The sequence below is a fragment of the Amborella trichopoda genome, chromosome 2, assembly GCF_054954075.1.
Source record: "Amborella trichopoda isolate Santa Cruz 75 chromosome 2, AtrichopodaSantaCruz75HAP2 v2.0, whole genome shotgun sequence".
NCBI lineage: Eukaryota > Viridiplantae > Streptophyta > Magnoliopsida > Amborellales > Amborellaceae > Amborella > Amborella trichopoda.
This window is the reverse complement of record NC_142337.1, coordinates 57,217,784-57,234,875: the sequence shown is the minus strand read 5'-3', so window position 1 is coordinate 57,234,875 and position 17,092 is coordinate 57,217,784. Positions and strand designations below refer to the sequence as shown.

General features: G+C 38.3%; 1 protein-coding gene across 5 annotated transcripts in view; it reads right to left on the bottom strand.

Annotated features, from left to right (window-relative positions):
* LOC18431325 (TOPLESS-related 2) overlaps window positions 1-15,422 on the bottom strand; it is a 29,877-nt gene extending 14,455 nt beyond the window's left edge. For 3 of the 5 annotated variants that reach the window (XM_088858793.1, XM_088858794.1, XM_088858792.1), the window contains exons 1-23: window positions 15,270-15,422; window positions 14,875-15,048; window positions 14,507-14,686; window positions 14,298-14,411; window positions 13,382-13,540; window positions 12,714-12,891; window positions 12,389-12,518; window positions 11,589-11,707; window positions 11,215-11,350; window positions 10,917-11,026; window positions 9,115-9,184; window positions 8,949-9,022; window positions 8,780-8,875; window positions 8,586-8,678; window positions 3,986-4,113; window positions 3,625-3,859; window positions 3,355-3,522; window positions 2,871-2,966; window positions 1,606-1,758; window positions 1,393-1,503; window positions 1,100-1,279; window positions 646-774; window positions 239-334 (exon numbers count right to left, since the gene is read on the bottom strand). In XM_088858793.1, coding sequence (XP_088714919.1) covers window positions 239-334; window positions 646-774; window positions 1,100-1,279; window positions 1,393-1,503; window positions 1,606-1,758; window positions 2,871-2,966; window positions 3,355-3,522; window positions 3,625-3,859; window positions 3,986-4,113; window positions 8,586-8,678; window positions 8,780-8,875; window positions 8,949-9,022; window positions 9,115-9,184; window positions 10,917-11,026; window positions 11,215-11,350; window positions 11,589-11,707; window positions 12,389-12,518; window positions 12,714-12,891; window positions 13,382-13,540; window positions 14,298-14,411; window positions 14,507-14,686; window positions 14,875-14,954 — 2,835 coding nt within the window. In that variant the 5' untranslated portion in view covers window positions 14,955-15,048; window positions 15,270-15,422. The remainder of the gene's footprint in view (window positions 1-238; window positions 335-645; window positions 775-1,099; window positions 1,280-1,392; window positions 1,504-1,605; window positions 1,759-2,870; window positions 2,967-3,354; window positions 3,523-3,624; window positions 3,860-3,985; window positions 4,114-8,585; window positions 8,679-8,779; window positions 8,876-8,948; window positions 9,023-9,114; window positions 9,185-10,916; window positions 11,027-11,214; window positions 11,351-11,588; window positions 11,708-12,388; window positions 12,519-12,713; window positions 12,892-13,381; window positions 13,541-14,297; window positions 14,412-14,506; window positions 14,687-14,874; window positions 15,049-15,269) is intronic. The other 2 variants (XM_088858796.1, XM_088858795.1) reach the window with 1 other exon arrangement.
* Between the last annotated feature and the right edge of the window lie 1,670 nt (window positions 15,423-17,092).

Genomic DNA, 17,092 nt, shown 5'->3' with positions numbered 1-17,092 from the left:
CTCCAAGACTTTAGCTATTTGGATGTAATTTCACAACAAATTTTGTTGTATGAAGAAACTTATAGACGAAAAATCTGAAAGAAAGACTCCTAGTTTTCTATTGTAGATAGGGGAAAACATCAGTTTTAGTGCAGAAAGACTTTCAGTTTAACCACCAAAAAGTATAGAAAATGTCAATTTGACATGAGAGGCCAACCCAGCAGAAAATGTATATGCATACAGCACAACAGCAACTCACCTGTGCATCAGCACCTGAGGAGACTAGGATGTTAAGGCTGTGGGAAAAAGCAAGACCAGTTATTCGCTTCTGGTGACCTTTTAATTTCGTTTTCACCTGGCAAATAACCACAATCATCCATCACAAGCCACTACACAGTAGCTTTTGAACAAGCAAAATATACTATAATTTAATGGAATATGAAAATCCATAATCTATTGGGTCATCACCAACCATTGAAGTGATGAGTTGTGACAGAGGGTGGGCGGGATCCACCAGAATAGTGACAGAAACGCTAAAGTGGGTTCCCCATCTCCCACCATCACTTAAATGGATCGTTAAGATCCAATGGAGATGGTTTTTTTTGTATTATATTGGAATGTAGCATACTTTCCTTCGAACGTTGACTTCACTTGAACCATAATTACCTCATCTGTCCTGACATTATAAATATGGATGGTCGAATCCTCCATTCCAATGGCAATGATGTTATTATCTTGGGGATGAAATGCTAAGAAAGTTGAAGCAGGGGGAGGAGCCATGAATGTTGTCATCACCTGCAACAAGAAGTACAAAAAAATTCCATGACATCAAATGGAATAATGGACAAAAGAGACAAGCAACTTGAGAACGACAAAGTGCCCATATTCCAATGGAAAGTGTAAAACCAGTCCCCTGGGTCATCACCATTCGCTGAAATGATGGACTGAGATAGAGAGAGTTTGAGGCATCATACTAGTCATGTCACCTTCGGGTGAGTAACAGATTTCATCAGAGTCCATCACTTCAATGGACAATTGACAACCCAATGGACTATGATTTTACCATGATTTAGTAGATTATAATATACTTTCCATTTGAACAATGCTGACAGCAAGTTACCTTGAATGTCATCATGTTAAACAATGAGACCTTTCCACCTGATGCTGACATCACATACGAATCATTCTTGGAGAGGGCTATGCATGGGACTGCCTCTTCAGGGTTAACATCTAACACATCATTTTTCATAAGAAGACCACTGTTCGGCTGCCAGTGCTGTGGAACAACACTGGCGGTGGCCTTTAATTTCACTTGCATCAGTAATCCCATTCCAATTCACAGCTACACATAATAAATAGTTTTTAACACTAATAGGAAAATACAGTCACAACATACATTTAAATTAATGTTACCTTTCCTGTTGGGTTCTGCTCACTTCGGCTCCACTTCCATAATTTCTGAATTGCGTTTGACCCAAGTGCTAATAAGCCCACTCCGGAGTTCGTGTAGAGAAGTCGTGAAACCTGTGAAGTAAAATTCAGGTTTGGCATACTCTCTCTCTCTCTCTCTCACATGAAAAAGATCCAAAAGGGAAACCAAATCAGTGTGTGAAGCATGACACAAACCTTTCCTGCAGGATCCGTGCTGTCTGGCATGGTTACAACTCGACATAGAATTGGATCCAAAATTTCAGTTAACTCCCAGGGTTTGGCTTTCTCAGGAATATCATCCAACACCCTCGGCTTATCTGTACTTCTTGCAGATGGATCAACTCCATTCTGCAAAATTCACATTAACAGGTGGAAAAAAAAATGAGACCGGAACTGTACTCCATAGTCTCGTTCTAGGGCAGTTTGGTTTGATGATGCTCCATATATGTATTTGTATAATGAGGAAATCCAGTTTCCATTCAAATTATGGATCTAAATGCAAGACACAAGCCCAAAATGGACAGACACAGTACCATCACGGACAAATCTAATCTCAAGAAAATCATAAGGGAAAGTAAACTATATTTCAATGAAGTATGGAAAACCTTCATCCAATCAGATCATTACTGCCCAAAGGAATGATAGGTGATGGTGATAGGGAGATAGTGGGACCCTCCAGAGTCCAGAACATGACATGGAACACGGGATGGGCCACTCTTCACCCCATCATCCTCCCCCATTTTATTGGAAACCAAGGACATAGTGGACGTTGTTTCGCCATAGTCCATTAGACTATAGCATAAAATTATACATTCCCAATCGAAAATGTATCGCAACTTTTCTTTTTCGATGGTTCATTTCATTGATAAATTTTAGTATACATATATGTTTTTGAAAATGAGATATCCTCGTATACATGTATGTTCCACACAGAAAAAGAGAGATCCTTGTATAAAATGGCATATAATGGGACATCAGCTGTATCGACTAGACTAGAAATTTGTAACTCAAGGTTCTGGTTCCTAACTCCACCTTCCCCTCACTCACTAAGAGCACTATAAATGTCATATTTCTTTGAAATATCAGCAGAACACAAATTATTAGGCATGCATGTATATTCTTCACCAAAAATGAGATACTCCAGCAGAAAATGAGACATCAACATACAAACTAGACTGTAACTTTGTAATTGCATGATCTCTTCCCCACTCCCTCTTAAGCCTCCACATTCCCCACTCGAAGTTTGTCGGAAAGTCACACGCCGACTACTAATTATGTCAAATATTTATTTGAGAAAGTCTCCAAACACTATCAGCATAACACATTTAGGGTTACAACTTACAAGTACGCACAAGCATGATTCATTTTGCTTTTTCGATAGGCAACACACATGGTTGTTATTCTATTTAGTGTTCCAAAATAGAAAAACTATACCATAATTCCCTGTGGATCCAACTTACCATCAAAGCAATGGGTCGCACCGGGGAGCTTCTATCCAAGCGATCAACTCGGCTCACAGCTGGAGTGATGGTAGAAACCATAGATGCACCAGACACCTAAAAACACATGACAATAAATGAGATGCACAAAAATGGTTTTGTGAGCAACCTCAAGACCTTTCCTTTTGAGAAAGAAAGAGAGAGAAGCAAACCATTCTTTTTATTTTAGTTTTTTCAATGTTAACTTGGGACCTTTGTAGGAATGGAACTCTACATGTCAGGTTGTGGCACCTCGTGACCCTAACTAGCCAGGCCTAAAGGCCATTCCTTTTCTCCTTGACACTTTGCGTGCTGGGTTTTTTGTTTTGTTCTGTGGACGCAGCACCAGGTGGACTGCCAGAATGTGGACCACACGAGACCGCGCCACCACTAAAACTCAAAGCAGTCTAAAAGCGTCTTGAGACAAAATAGATCTTCAATAGCAAGGATAATTTATGAAGGATACCTTGGGTGCAGCTGATTCAATGGACACCCTTTGTGCTTCAAATGATCGACTTTCCATGGCTCTCAAAGACCTCAAACCATCAGCATTGGCGAGAATTTTGAATCCATTGTCTGCCGTAGTCACAGCAAGAAGATTTCCTTCTTTGTTGAATCTCAAGCGAGGGAGACTCTAAAGCCAATACAGAAAACACAAAAACTCCAATTATTAAGGATATTGAGTGCCAAAAAGAGAGGCATCAAAAATAAAAAAAGTGAATCACAAAGCACCCACCGGGAGACCACCTTCAGCATCTACAGTCGCTACAATATTTGTACTGTCCATATCCCAAAATTTTATCTGGTTGTCCTCACCTACAGCCAGAAAGTGATTCTGCGTTGTGTCAAATTGCACCACACTTGCTGACTTCTTTCTAAACCCCACGTATGACCGTTTGATTGCTCCTTCACTTTCATTCCATTCCACCAAAAAAGACTCTCCATCTTTGTTTGTTCCACAGGAAAATAACCTGCGTCATAAGAAGAGCAAAAAACTGTGCTTAGTTTTAAACTCAATTATTGTTAACTTCATCAAAATAAATATTTTGCTCACCCATTAAAAAATAACATTGTCTTGATAGTAGCATTTGACATACCTGCTTCCATCAGCACTATACAACATAGTTGTGCAACAATGTCCGGGAGCATCATAGTCCACTCTGGACCCATTGTTGTCATATAGCCAAGCCTTAATTTTCCCATCAAAAGCAGTCGAAAAAATGAACTGCAAAGTTGCAATGCCAAACCACAAAATATCATCATATCAACAGAAAAATGTCATCTAAAGTACAGTCAAGATTTATATTCCTTTTTCAGCATACATATAGTCAGATACTAACAACTTTCGCAAAGGCATGACAATATCATAACAATGACATAGGTTTAGGTAGTCTTTACATCGTCATTGAAAAATTCATCTAAAGAATAGTTAGGATTTATATTCCTTTTTTTGCTTACATATTGTCAGACACTAACAACTTTTGCAAAGGCGTGATAATATCATAACAATGACATAGGTTTAGGTAGTGTTCACATTGTCCTTGAAAACCCCGGAGTATTCAAGGAGACTTGAAGAAGCTTCGTGAGAGAATGAAGCAAAGGGCCAAGATTCTATTTGCGTGATTTCCTTGAATTAAATTCATAGATGTTCAATAGGTCGATCTCGCTACTGTTTCAGATTAATTTCCTCAACTAAGTACTTTATATATGGGAACTTACCAGATGATGTAGTTATCGTAACCTGTAACCATGACAGTGAAGATAAGGGGCCTGATTAAAATGCCTGTAGTCTACAAGGTTGCCTTAAAATTTCAAGTTTCAAGTACATGAGAATATTACTTTGTGGGGGGTGTTTAGTAGGGCTCAAACCACAACCTCAAGTTCGCAAAATTGAGTAACTTCCAAAAGACACATCCACATCAAAATCTCAGTAGTGATCATCTAAGATAGAACTTCCAAAAGCTTGTTAAATTAAGTGCATAGAGCCATAAATCTTGTGTTGAACTATGCTCAAGAGAGAATAGGTGAGGCACAAAATTTAAAAAGTTCAAAAGAATGCTTGTTTGCACGTAAAAGCAAGTCATATATGCATATAATTTTTTCCTTTCATTTTGGTAATTTAATTTCTTAACCAATCAAAATCTCATCTGCTACAAAAACAAAACATACATCAAGATGCATAGAAATTGCATAAAGATGAAGTGATCTTTGTAATTTATGACAATCATAATGATTGGGCAAGTATGTGGCAGAAGAGTCCATGCTAGGGAAATTGGAGGAATAAGGGTTGATGTTTGATGGTTAGAAAGTTCAATGATCAAGGACCACTTTGATTCCTTATCACTAATGCGACACAAGCCAAACTTCTGGCAGGATAGATGGTTTTGTTATAGACTTTAGTCAAGAGTATTTCCAGTCCACTAAGCTAGACAAAAGACAAACGCATCAAGGTTTATGGGTGTTTGGGCAAGAATGGTGCCAGGATTTCTTAGCAGATCTGATCAATGACATGTCAAGGAACCAAGCAGCCACCGAATTTCTGTCATTGTCAGCCAGCTTGGACCCTATTCTCTTCAAAGAACATGGCATATATGGCCACTTAGGGGTTGTATCATTTCAAGAATTTATTGGTGATCCTTGAGATGAGCTGTGGCACATATATTGTATGCTGAGATAACCCGATCAGGAACCACCATCCGTCAATGGATATGCATGCATCTAGATCACATCAGGGGTTCATCTAGCTAGTAGAAAGCTCATGGAGACATCTTAAAAGCCAATGTTAAGCATTCAGTTAAGGATGCAGAGCTTCTCCAGTTCTTCTTCATCCATTTATGCAAATATGCTTTGATTTTATGAATTTCTTATTTCACTAACTGCAGGCCAGATATTTAAGATTCAGCTTATAGTTAGTAAATGAGTTTGTACCAGTGTTTTAAATCTGGATTGTCTCGGTGGATTGGCCTCCACTATACCAATTTGGATTGGTCAAAACCAATGAAAATCAGTAAAAAAAATAAAAATAGTATTCAGCGATTGGGGGACCTGGTTGGCTGGTTCGTCCACCCACCAGTCAATTCCCATTCCATATCGGCATTTCTTCAAACACTGGTTTGTACAATCTCACCTAGTCTCATTTGATTGTTGTCCATCGCATGATTAGAGATATTTAATCCGTACCAACATGAAACCTCACTATGTACTCATTAGATCTTCATTTCGTAGCTTACACATTCAAATTGGGCAAGATGTCAGGATACTAAGGCGATCTACACCTGGCTATGAGATATTATAGGAAGATTCACTTGTTTCCAGGTAAAGCAAGAAATAATAACTAAGATTTTGCAGAAGGAAAATATTGAGCCAAATCATAATCTAAGGCAGAACATCGTGCTAGGTCCAGATGCCTATTCACATGGTAATGCAAACCTCTTCCTTCATGCCTGCTTCCTGAAGGCATAACTTTTCAGTCGGATGTTGGTTTTGGGTCATCCAAAGCTAAATCGAAGATCTCTTTGAGATCTACGAGCCTTATCACTTTCGGTTCTTGTATTGAAAGGTTTCGCACTTTAATCATGGATGAAAGCATGCCAGAAAAACCAATGACAAATTCAATCTTCCTTAATGTACTAGGTTTTCTTTGTTCCATGAGTCCTAGAAACCCTAGGCTAAAGATCAAAAAGATTATACAATTGCAAGCCTCAATAGTTTTGGTAAATTGTTTCTTTCCTTGTTTTTTTTTTTCTTTAGACAAGGTTACATAGGAATGGATCTAGAGACGTTGGGCTATGAAATCCTGGCCTCTACCGTCTTGACCCAAGCAAGTTTCCTAAACTTGTTTCTTTCCTTGTTTTGAAAGTTAAATTAGTTTCCTTATTTTATTTAAGAGTACATCCACGTTTCATAAGGTATAGTTTCTAAAACTATGAAGGAGTTAGTCACCTGATTTTGAAAGAATCTAGAGGAGTATAAAGTTGAAGTAGATATAGCTCGAGTCCCAAGCTAACTCAAATAATGATGGAATCAAACTTCTCCAAACCCTTGTACCCCTATGGCTGTAATAAAATAGGAATCACATACTATAAGACCACTTATTTTTTGTCTTCGAAGGTCACAATCACCCTTCGTCGTCAAATGTGGAATCAAACAGCTAAGGATATATTACAGAGTCTGAAAGAAAGTTGATGCATTTTGAGAGCTATCAATAGCACTCCATGACCACTTAATTTCACATCTAGCAGCTAAGGGACATTGTGACCTTGTAGTAAAAGTAAATGGTCTAATTGCACTGTTTTCCAATAAAATATGGGTTTCCAATTGTGGTGAGAGTTCAACTTTAGAAGAGTGATTGCTGAATTCCTTGTATCGAGAGAGTGATTCTTAAAATCTAGCATGGGTTTGAGGGTCTCTTGTCAAAAGTTAGAGCCCATCCTCTTCTTTGGGTGGAGAGATTTCCTTAAACCCTAGCTTGTGATTCGGATATTCTACCCACTTGAGCTTGGGTCCCCTATTGCATGGCACACCCCCATCTAAGATTCCTCAACAACTAAATCATCACCAGTTCAAGCCTCACCATAAACCCCTTAGGCATGCCTCTCCAAACTCTAAGTAAATCAGCTCAACAGCTACCAACCCAGTAGCCTTCAAGCTTAAGTGTAAACCCTAGTTTTCCCCAATTCAACCTTAGAATCCATATCATCATCCTCCTATCTTGGTGGACCAGCAACATACCCCTTCCTTAAAATCCTTAAACCAAACCCTAATTATTGCCCTACTCATACCAAATCCTTTTTGGAGCCACATCATCCACTCCTACTTGTAACTCCTACTCTTTTTAGGCCTCCTATCATCCACTCATAGTCAATAGGATAGCTCAATACTTATAAAGCTATCTTGCCCTAATCTTTGTAGGAGCCACAAATGCTTTAGAAGTCCTAAATCCGAACCTAAGTAAAACTTCCAATCATACACCCACCACTTGAGTTACACCCACCGTTTGCGTCATACTTGCGTAAGAGATATGCCCCGTTGATCCTACATCGAATGGTTTGCTCGATGCAATATTAAATTTTATCAACCATTATACTTTTAATAACATGGTATTATATGATATTGGGGTGCAGATACCAAAACTTAACCCACTCCATGGAGCTGTCATTAGTATGGTTTTATTGATTTTACTCCTGGGTTTCATTTGAGGACAAAGCTTCGTAAGGTGGATTACAGTTGAGCTCATAATTTATTTTGATGGGCAATGAATTTATTACAGGAAAATATATCATACACCCTCAAAATAAGGCTGCAATTACAATAGGTAAGGAGAAAAAAATAGAAAGAGACTAGTAGAAAGAGAAACAATAGACAATTTCTTTTTGTCCCCCTCATGCTTTTTTCTCCTCTTTTTTTAAACAGATCTCTCCCTGTTGTTATGATTAAATTTACATGACAACCCTCAAGAAGCAATGTATGCCTTCTTGTGCGAACAAGTTGTAAATTTTGATAACTAAATCATGGACCAAATGCAAATAAACAGAAAGTAAATAAGTTTGAAGGAAAACCTCAAAAGCAACGTTCTATAAGTACATCACGTTCACTTAGAAAACCCCAATAGGGTTTATGCACATGTTATATTCTAAATCCTACATTTACAAATAACATATGTAGAAAAAAAAAAAAAAAATCTACTAAAAAGAATACCTGAATGTTCTCTTTATGATGAGGACAAACAGAGTACACAGGAGCCTCGTGTCCTTCAAAGGTATAAAGCTTTCGACCATTTAAATCCCAGACCTGCAATACCAAGTATTACACACCTAGTAAGAGACACTGGGGCCCAATAATAGAAGCAAATTATTAATAGTAATGGGGATGTTAGTTTTCCACAGACTGACCTTTATCAACTTGTCATCACCGCAGGTCACTACACAAAGTTGTTTGTTTGGATGAGAAAATGCCAAGTCATTGACTCCACCAACATGAGCCTCAATCTGCCAAAAAGAAAGAACAACATTCAAATTTCAGATTGTCTCCATCTGAGACAAGCAAAAGTTTGTGACAAACCTCTAGATGCTGGCGCAGATCACTTGGACCATGATAAGCATACAGGTGAACCAAGTGTTTTGTAAATGCAACCCCTGCAAACAGGCAACATTTCACAAGTAAAGATGCACATTAGTTTTCAAACGAGTTTTAGATCAAGTTAGAAAACTGGATATAGGACACGAACCCATGAAACATCCATCTGGACTCCAAGTTACTCGATTAATGGATATTGAAGTATCTTTGACTACAGCGGCCTGTAAAGTTCAACAAAACCAAGAATTTGTAGAGTAACAGCTTCAAGAACACAAGAATAATGTGCATATGATCATTTAAAAAACAGTCAATAAGCACGATATGCCTATTCTTATCTACAGTCAAACGATACCTGCTAAATACATAACAGGGATGTGAATCTAAGGACGGCAATTTCAATAAAACTATACACTCTAATCACAGTATGTAATATGCAAGAATGAAATACAACAAAATAGTCGAATAAGATATGCTACCTCAACAAAAATGAATTAACACATTAGTATAACAAATTTGCCCGAGAGTATATATTTAATCAGAAACTAATAATTAGTAAAGGATGGGTCACTAAGCAGGAGAGGAACATAAGATAGGATAGATGTGCTCAAGACTTTGTATATGAAGATAGATAGGAGTGTCCAATAACACAATCCACTAGTCATACGAAAAAGTTGAAGGGTATGGGTGATATGCAATAAGACAGGGCCTTCAGATATTTTAAAAAGCCTTACATTCCATGCTTCCAGATTAACTGCCAATATGCAGAACTTTTTATTCTTTAAGTTGTGGAGAAACCGGTCACATGCAATCCATATGCTGAAAACTACCATCTCAGCATACATACCATATACACAAGCATTAGAGCATACATTCCTTCAGACACTTAATAAACACTCATCACATAAAACACCACCAAAAATTAGTTAATGAGAACTGCTAACCGAAGATGTGAAGTGTGCATGTGAAAACCAAAAAAAAAGGACAGCCCTCTATACAATCCAAGATTTGCTGGATGGACTTATTTTGATATTAATGGTGGGTGGGTGGGTGGGTTGGGGGGTGTGTGTGTCCGCCAAGGGCAGACCCCTAGAGTATGACCAAATCAAATTTTGGAGAAAGGCCCTACTCATCCTAGGGCCAAAGCCAAAGGCAAAAAAAAAAGAAGTTTAATACGCATGCTAAAAGTTCCTAATAAAAACTGCCCCAAAAGCATACACAGATTGCTCTCTATGGAGGGCGGAAATTTTATAGGGAAATGATTTGAAGACCGCTATAGTGTCCACCTCACATCATTTTTTGGGACTTAAGGGAAGTGCACATGCACTCTAAAACAACTGAAAAGGATAAACTAAAGCTTTTTTCTTTTTTAGAAGAGGCAAATTGTAGTAAATGTGGGCCATCTATTTCTAACCAAAGGTGTTAAACCAAGGCCCAATAGGGATTTGTTTGACCCAAATTTTGTATATTGCCTTATCATCACCAGCTGAATTAAACATAGAAAAAGGAAAAAAGAAAGTCCCCATATCTGACGGTCCAAGAAATAGATGATACTATGTTCACTATTGGGGCTGGACTTTTTAGGCATTTAGACGGTATCAAGATGTAATTCTCTCTCTCTCTCTACCCCCCCCCTTTTTTTTTCTCTTTCCAGTGAGGGAGAAAAGAAGAAAAAAGAGGGCGTGGAGGTGGTTGGTATTGTGGGGGGTGGGGTTGGTTCACAGGGTTGAGTAGTAGGGCACATCTACAAAAATTGTAGCATGGGTGTTTGAAGAAATGGTGACCATATATTAGTAGAAAATATTTTTACAAAAAAAAAAAACAGTATATGGGAGAAGGCAGCTCATATACCACGTGTCAAATCTCCCTTCGCACACACCCACACACGCACTAAATAAATAAATAAATAAAAGATTGCAGAGTACCAATAGTTATGATGAAGATGTTCATAACAACCTGCGGAGGCAAGGAGCATGTTGTCATTTCCCATATCTTGAATGGCCTTGATAACAATCTCTCACGAGAAGCAACCTCCCAAAGTGTAATTTCCCCATTGTTGGAACCAACTGATCCAAAACAATACAGAGTTACAAATTCAATTATCTTCCCAGTCTAATTATTCATTGTCTGGGTCTGGATTGACTTAAGTTCACTAAAAGGAACCATCTATACCGAATTCTTCCCGGGGGCGCCGGGGTGGGGAGGATGGGAAGTAAAATAGAATAAGATGTCAAAATTAAAAGAATCCCCTTACCGAGAAGGAGTGTTTGATGTGAAGGATGGAAATCCATGCTTGTTACACTGCTCCCCTGATTAAGAGTCCGAGCTACCGTCCTTGGTAGGTCTTCCAACGACCAAGATGCCTGCGAAAGTGGTGCTGGAAAGGTCACCTGAATATAACAGAAACCCAAAGTAACTATAAGAATGAAAGAAAAAGATTCCAGCATCAGCAAGAATAGACAAAATAACTAACAAATGCCATAGTCGGGCATGTGGACATATGTAATAATTTATACATGGGGAACAACACTAGAATCCAATGGAGTATGGTTGGACAGTGGAAACTAAGGTCCCTTTTATTTACAATATTTATATGCAAATATAATGAAGTCAATAAACTGGTCTCACCTCCTCAACAGGTTGTGCAGCAGAGCGCAAACGCTTCATAATTTGTTCAGAGTCAGCAGCTTGATAATCAACCATACCTAGAGCATTTGGAGGAGTTCTCGGACGTTTTAAAAGGGAGACTGTTTAAATGAGAAAGAAAGCCTATGCTCATACTCCTTTAGAAAGAAAAGGAAAAGCCTATGGTAGCACAAGGATGTCTACTGCCATATTACCAACAATGGAAACTATCATGTTCACTCAAGAAAAATCATAAACCAAAACAAAATGATAGAAATTACTAGTAATTCAAAGACCAAGAATATAATTTCTTTTGGACAGTTTCAAAATGACATAAAATAAAGTCCCACTCAAAATCAATTCAGTTATATCTAGCAGAAAATGAATGAAGTAATCTTGATAGAAAAACAAATATAGAAAATAATAAAATACAACGAATTTCAAAAAGCAAGTGCACAAAGGACTTAAAAGCCATTATTTGACATTGAGTTCCTCCAGAAGAGAACTTCTAAATATGCCAAGACTGAACATTATACAAACCTGATGTTCTAACTCATGAGATCATTATTGTAAGATTGACAAGCTCTATACTGCAGACTACCCATCACACACATGGTATGATGAAACACTTCCCTCCACAATACAGGTTACACTGAAAAGTATCTCAACACACACACACACACAAAGAGAGAGAGAGACAGAGAGAGAAAGAGAGAGAGAGAGAGAGAGAGAGAGAGAGAGAGGCTACTATTGAGATGCACCCTCCAAGAATTCTAATTCCCACAAAGCAACCAGATAATCACCTTGATTTGGGGGTACAGGCATAGCTGATGCAGAAACAACAGCAGACTGGACTGATGTAGATGCACTTGGAGTGGCCATCCAGCCAGCCAAAGCATTTGCATTAGCAGCAGCTGCAGTGGGTGGGAAGGGCTGCATTATCGTAAAAACACATAATTAAGATTAAAGAAATAAGCTCCATAAATAAATGAATTTGTCAGAGAATGCTTCAACAGTGACATGTTCATAACCTTCACCATGTATAACTCCAGTAAATTATTAGAGACTTATCATATAAAGAACCAAATAAGGAAATTAAATGCTCGATGGAAAGGAAAGACCTCATACCCCATGAGCTCCAAGAGGTGTGTAAGTAGCAGTCTTGGCAAGTCCACCAGCAAGTGGAACTGTGACAGGTGTGGATGTGCGAGCTCCATTAGGAGACCCACAGGCATGGTCTGTAAACAATGTCTTGATGTCTGGATTGGGCCTCGGATTTTTACAGAGTTGGTGCTGCCAGTTTAAACTGCCAAGACCATTAAACAATAAATACTTGGGCAGCCAGAATTACAATTCCTGGTTTACAAGGACATGCATACATAAGGTCATCACCATCCAATGAAATGAAGGATGGTGAACGGGAAGAGGGAGTGGGCCCCACTGGAACAGAACATGGCCCCAATGATACATCCCACTATCTCCGTTGTCCATCATTTGATTGGGCAGTGAAGGACCCAACGGACTATGTACAAAATAATCCATTTGACTATGGTATACTTGGCCTATCTGTAAATGGATGGTCCAGATTTTCAAGCATTAAATGTTCCCTCTTAAATCTGAACATCCCTTCAAACAGACAAGAATATGAACACTTCCGGCCCAATGTAACTTGCTATTAGATCAACAAAATCTTACACTAGAAGGAAACTTTCAAATAACTACCAACTAACTCCAAACTGAGTTCATTAGGTCAAAATTAATAATCATGAATTGTGAGGAATACAAAGAAAGATTACCTTTGGTTGATTAGGGTCCTTAATCTTGATGGTTTCAAAGCAGGAAATACTAGCTTATCACGAAAGAGCGGATTTGCTTCTATCAGTTTTTTTAGCTCAATTAGCATGATGCTTCTAGCCGATTTGGTGTCACCATATTTGGACAGTTGTTCATTTTCCCTGCCAGGAAACAATATGTTAAACTACATAACCACCAACTTAACCACCACAACTCCATCTCAATAGAGACCCTGTCCATCTCCATCATATGAACAGCGAGTTTTCAACTTCATGGCACGACAAAAGAGAAAAAATAAATAAACATAAGAAAATTATGTTAGTAATGAATAAACAAAGATGACAATGATATCCAAAGAAAATGTAAACTTATTCAGTATGATCAATTGAAATAGGCATGATGAGGTAGCCTTTTTCGCACATCCTGCAATTAGAGCTCCTTTTCTCATTAGCTCCATCCCCATACCAATAAAATTTCTGAAACAATTGACATGAGATTTTTTTTGTTTTGATAATGTTGCAATTAACATTCAGATATTATATTCACAGTTATATAATATGGGAAGGAAGCAGGTGCAGAACTTCTTTTATTTACATTTTGCATGAGCTGCCCAGAAACATCGGTTTGAAATCATTCAATAGTATAGACTACCTATGAAGAAAAAGTCTAAGGAAACAGCTCCAACAAACAATAATGAGGCTCCAAAGTCCAACACAGTATGAATTAAATAGACTTCTCTCTCTCTCTCTCTCTCTCTCTCTCTCTCTCTCTCTCTCTCTCTCTCTCTCTCTCTCAGACACGCACATACAGCACATACAAGAAGGGCTAGAATTATCTGATAAATGCACACATGCATAGCCAGAAAGCAAACTAAGCATATCACAAAAGGCGAATGTAGCACAGTTGAATAGTATATACCTAAAATTGTCGAGTGTCAGAAGCTGAGTGATCTCCTTGTACAGATCTTCATTAAAAGTTGAGAATACTTTCAAATCCTTCACCAATATTTCAACAGCTTTCGCTCTATCTTGCCTAAAAATACACAAAGAAGCAAGAGAATTCAGCAATTTGAGTCAGAAATTACTGAATTCATAAATAAACATGAAAACTGGTCCCTTATATTTCACCTGTCAAGGGCTTCTAGATACTTCTGCTTCCTTATTTCAAAGAAAATTTTCATGGAGTATCTGTTGTCATCCACCTTGGTAAAACCAGAGAGATATCTCTCCACTTCGTCCCATTCTCCAGCCTGTGCTTTCTCTTCAAAGTACTTCAAGTTGAAGAAAAAACCTGACTCTTGCTCAAGCCTAATAATCCCATATCCGACCATAAGAACCCGTAAAATAAAAAATACAAGCAAGGAAAATTCTAAAAAAAGACTAAATTCTTAAGGCAGAGATAATTTCTTCAACCTTTTAATCTATGAACCAAATAACCAACCAGAGTGAGAGAAATGAGAGAGGGGGGAGAGAGTAAATGAGAGAAAGTTTCTTACTTGTGCACGGATTCCTTATATTTCTCCTCATCTAGAAATTGAAGAATAAGAAACACAAGTTCTCTGCTCAAAGACGACATGTTTGGAACCCGCTTGTTTGAAAACCCAAATAAACCTCCGTTTCAACTACGATTTCAACCTCCAATAACCAGGTCTTCAGAGCGCCACCTATCACTGAAAACCCAACACCAAAACAATGATTGTGCAAATGAAAAAGCAAGTTTCTGAATTGTCCCCATTCTCTGAACAAGAGAAAGAGAAAACAACAGTAACAAAAACAACGAAAGCCAAACTACCAGATGCTCTGTAAAAATTAGGGCTGAAGCATTTTTCCTGATAAATTGAACTGAACATCCATAGAATTATGGTGCGGCCAGGAGAAGAAGAAGGCTTACCATAAATGGAAGTTTGTTTCAGAAAGACAGAGGCAGCAAAACTTCGCTTTCGATACCACTTTCTCACTCCTCATGGCCTCGAATCCGCCATGGAAACACACAAGAACCACGATCTCAGCAACAGCTTAAAGAGAGAGACAAAGAGAGAAGAGCAAGAAAGAGAGGATAGAGGGATACATAAAGCGGGAAGAGGGGGAAAAAGAGCGACTTCGTCTCGCTTTCTTCGATGCATTCTGCAGGTTGCACCGACTTATCAGTGATAAGCACGCTCACTTATGAAACGCACCAGCATAACTATAAGAGCTTACAAATGCAACAGCACTTATCATATAAGCCAGCAGCTAGGCGGATTCCAAAGACTAATATCAAATTGAATTGATTATTCTCGAAGCAGTCCGCCCCCTTACGCTGTCGGGTGCTCGCGTGTCGCTATCGTGGTTCGAACCCGAGGTTAAACTCGGGTTTGATTATGGTTGAGGTTGAGACTAGATAGGAAGGTTTGAGTGGGCCCCACACTTGATTCTGGGTAACCAGACGATCGCTAGTCTAGAGTCCATGCCAGACTTGCATTTCTTTATTCCATAAATGACACGTAAAACGGACCGTGCTCGTTGCCAAATGACGATAATGCCCGCGCTCTCTTGATTCTCAGTGAGGAGACTCCAGTACGTGGATTTGTTTTACGACTTGATTCCATAAATGGGACGCCAAAAAGACCGTGCTTATTTTTAAATGACGATACTACCCTCTGACCCCTCTCTCTCTCTAAATTTGGAATGTCCCTTTCTCAATTTCTCTCTCTAATATGACGGAAATACCATTTATGTATGCCCCGTTTTTCAGAGTCTCCCGCCATTGACAAAAATGCCCTCGGTCAGTGTCTCTCTCTACCGGTCTGTTTGAATGTTTCTCTCTCTACTTTATGGTCTTGTAAGGTGGGGTACTAAAATCCGAACGTATTTTATAATCTCAAACCATTAATAGATATGTTTCATTTCAACATTGGTACTTCAAAACCATTTCCAAGAGAAATCCAACATAAAATCTCTCTCTCAAATATTGACGAGCTATCCCTTGCCTTGAATAGGAAAAAAACTTAAGGGTCAAATTGTATACCATAAGAGTAAGGTGCACTCCAAAATCCCAGTCAGATCCGGTCTTGAAAAATCTTTAAATTTATCGTCCACCTCGAGATGTATGCATATAAAATAAAAATTTTACGTCCTAAAAATAATGCGTTACATTTGTAACGTACTTTCTAGAAATCTTAAAATCGATCATATCTACCTCGAGATGTATGCATATAAAAGAAATCCTAAAAATAATGCATTATGTAACATACTTTCTAAACTACACATTTTTAAATACTATGGAGTTTTATAGATGTGTTCGTTCAACATCATATTTTAAGGTTTAAATTTAATAATTACGTGTGAAAATAGATTTTTAAGTTATCACGACTATTTCCTGGCCTAATTACATTTTTGCCAAGATTTAGAAGACACCTTATACAAACCATACCTTTTAGAATAAGGATGAAGCTTCTATTAGGTTCGGGCTTTACGAAAACAAAATAAAGCATCACCTCAAATCCTCATTAGGAAAGCACTTTCGGCGTCAACGGAAATCTCAATGTTTACTCTACAATCAATTTCCTACACATGCAATAAATTTTGATACTAAATGAGTGGTACAGATCTTGGAGATATGTGAACACTTATTTTTAGGGAAAATTTGACGGTCTTCCTAATTTGTTATAGTATATACCAGCGTTTTAAAAATCGCCGAGTCGAACCGGACTCGCCCTGTTCGACTCGAAATTC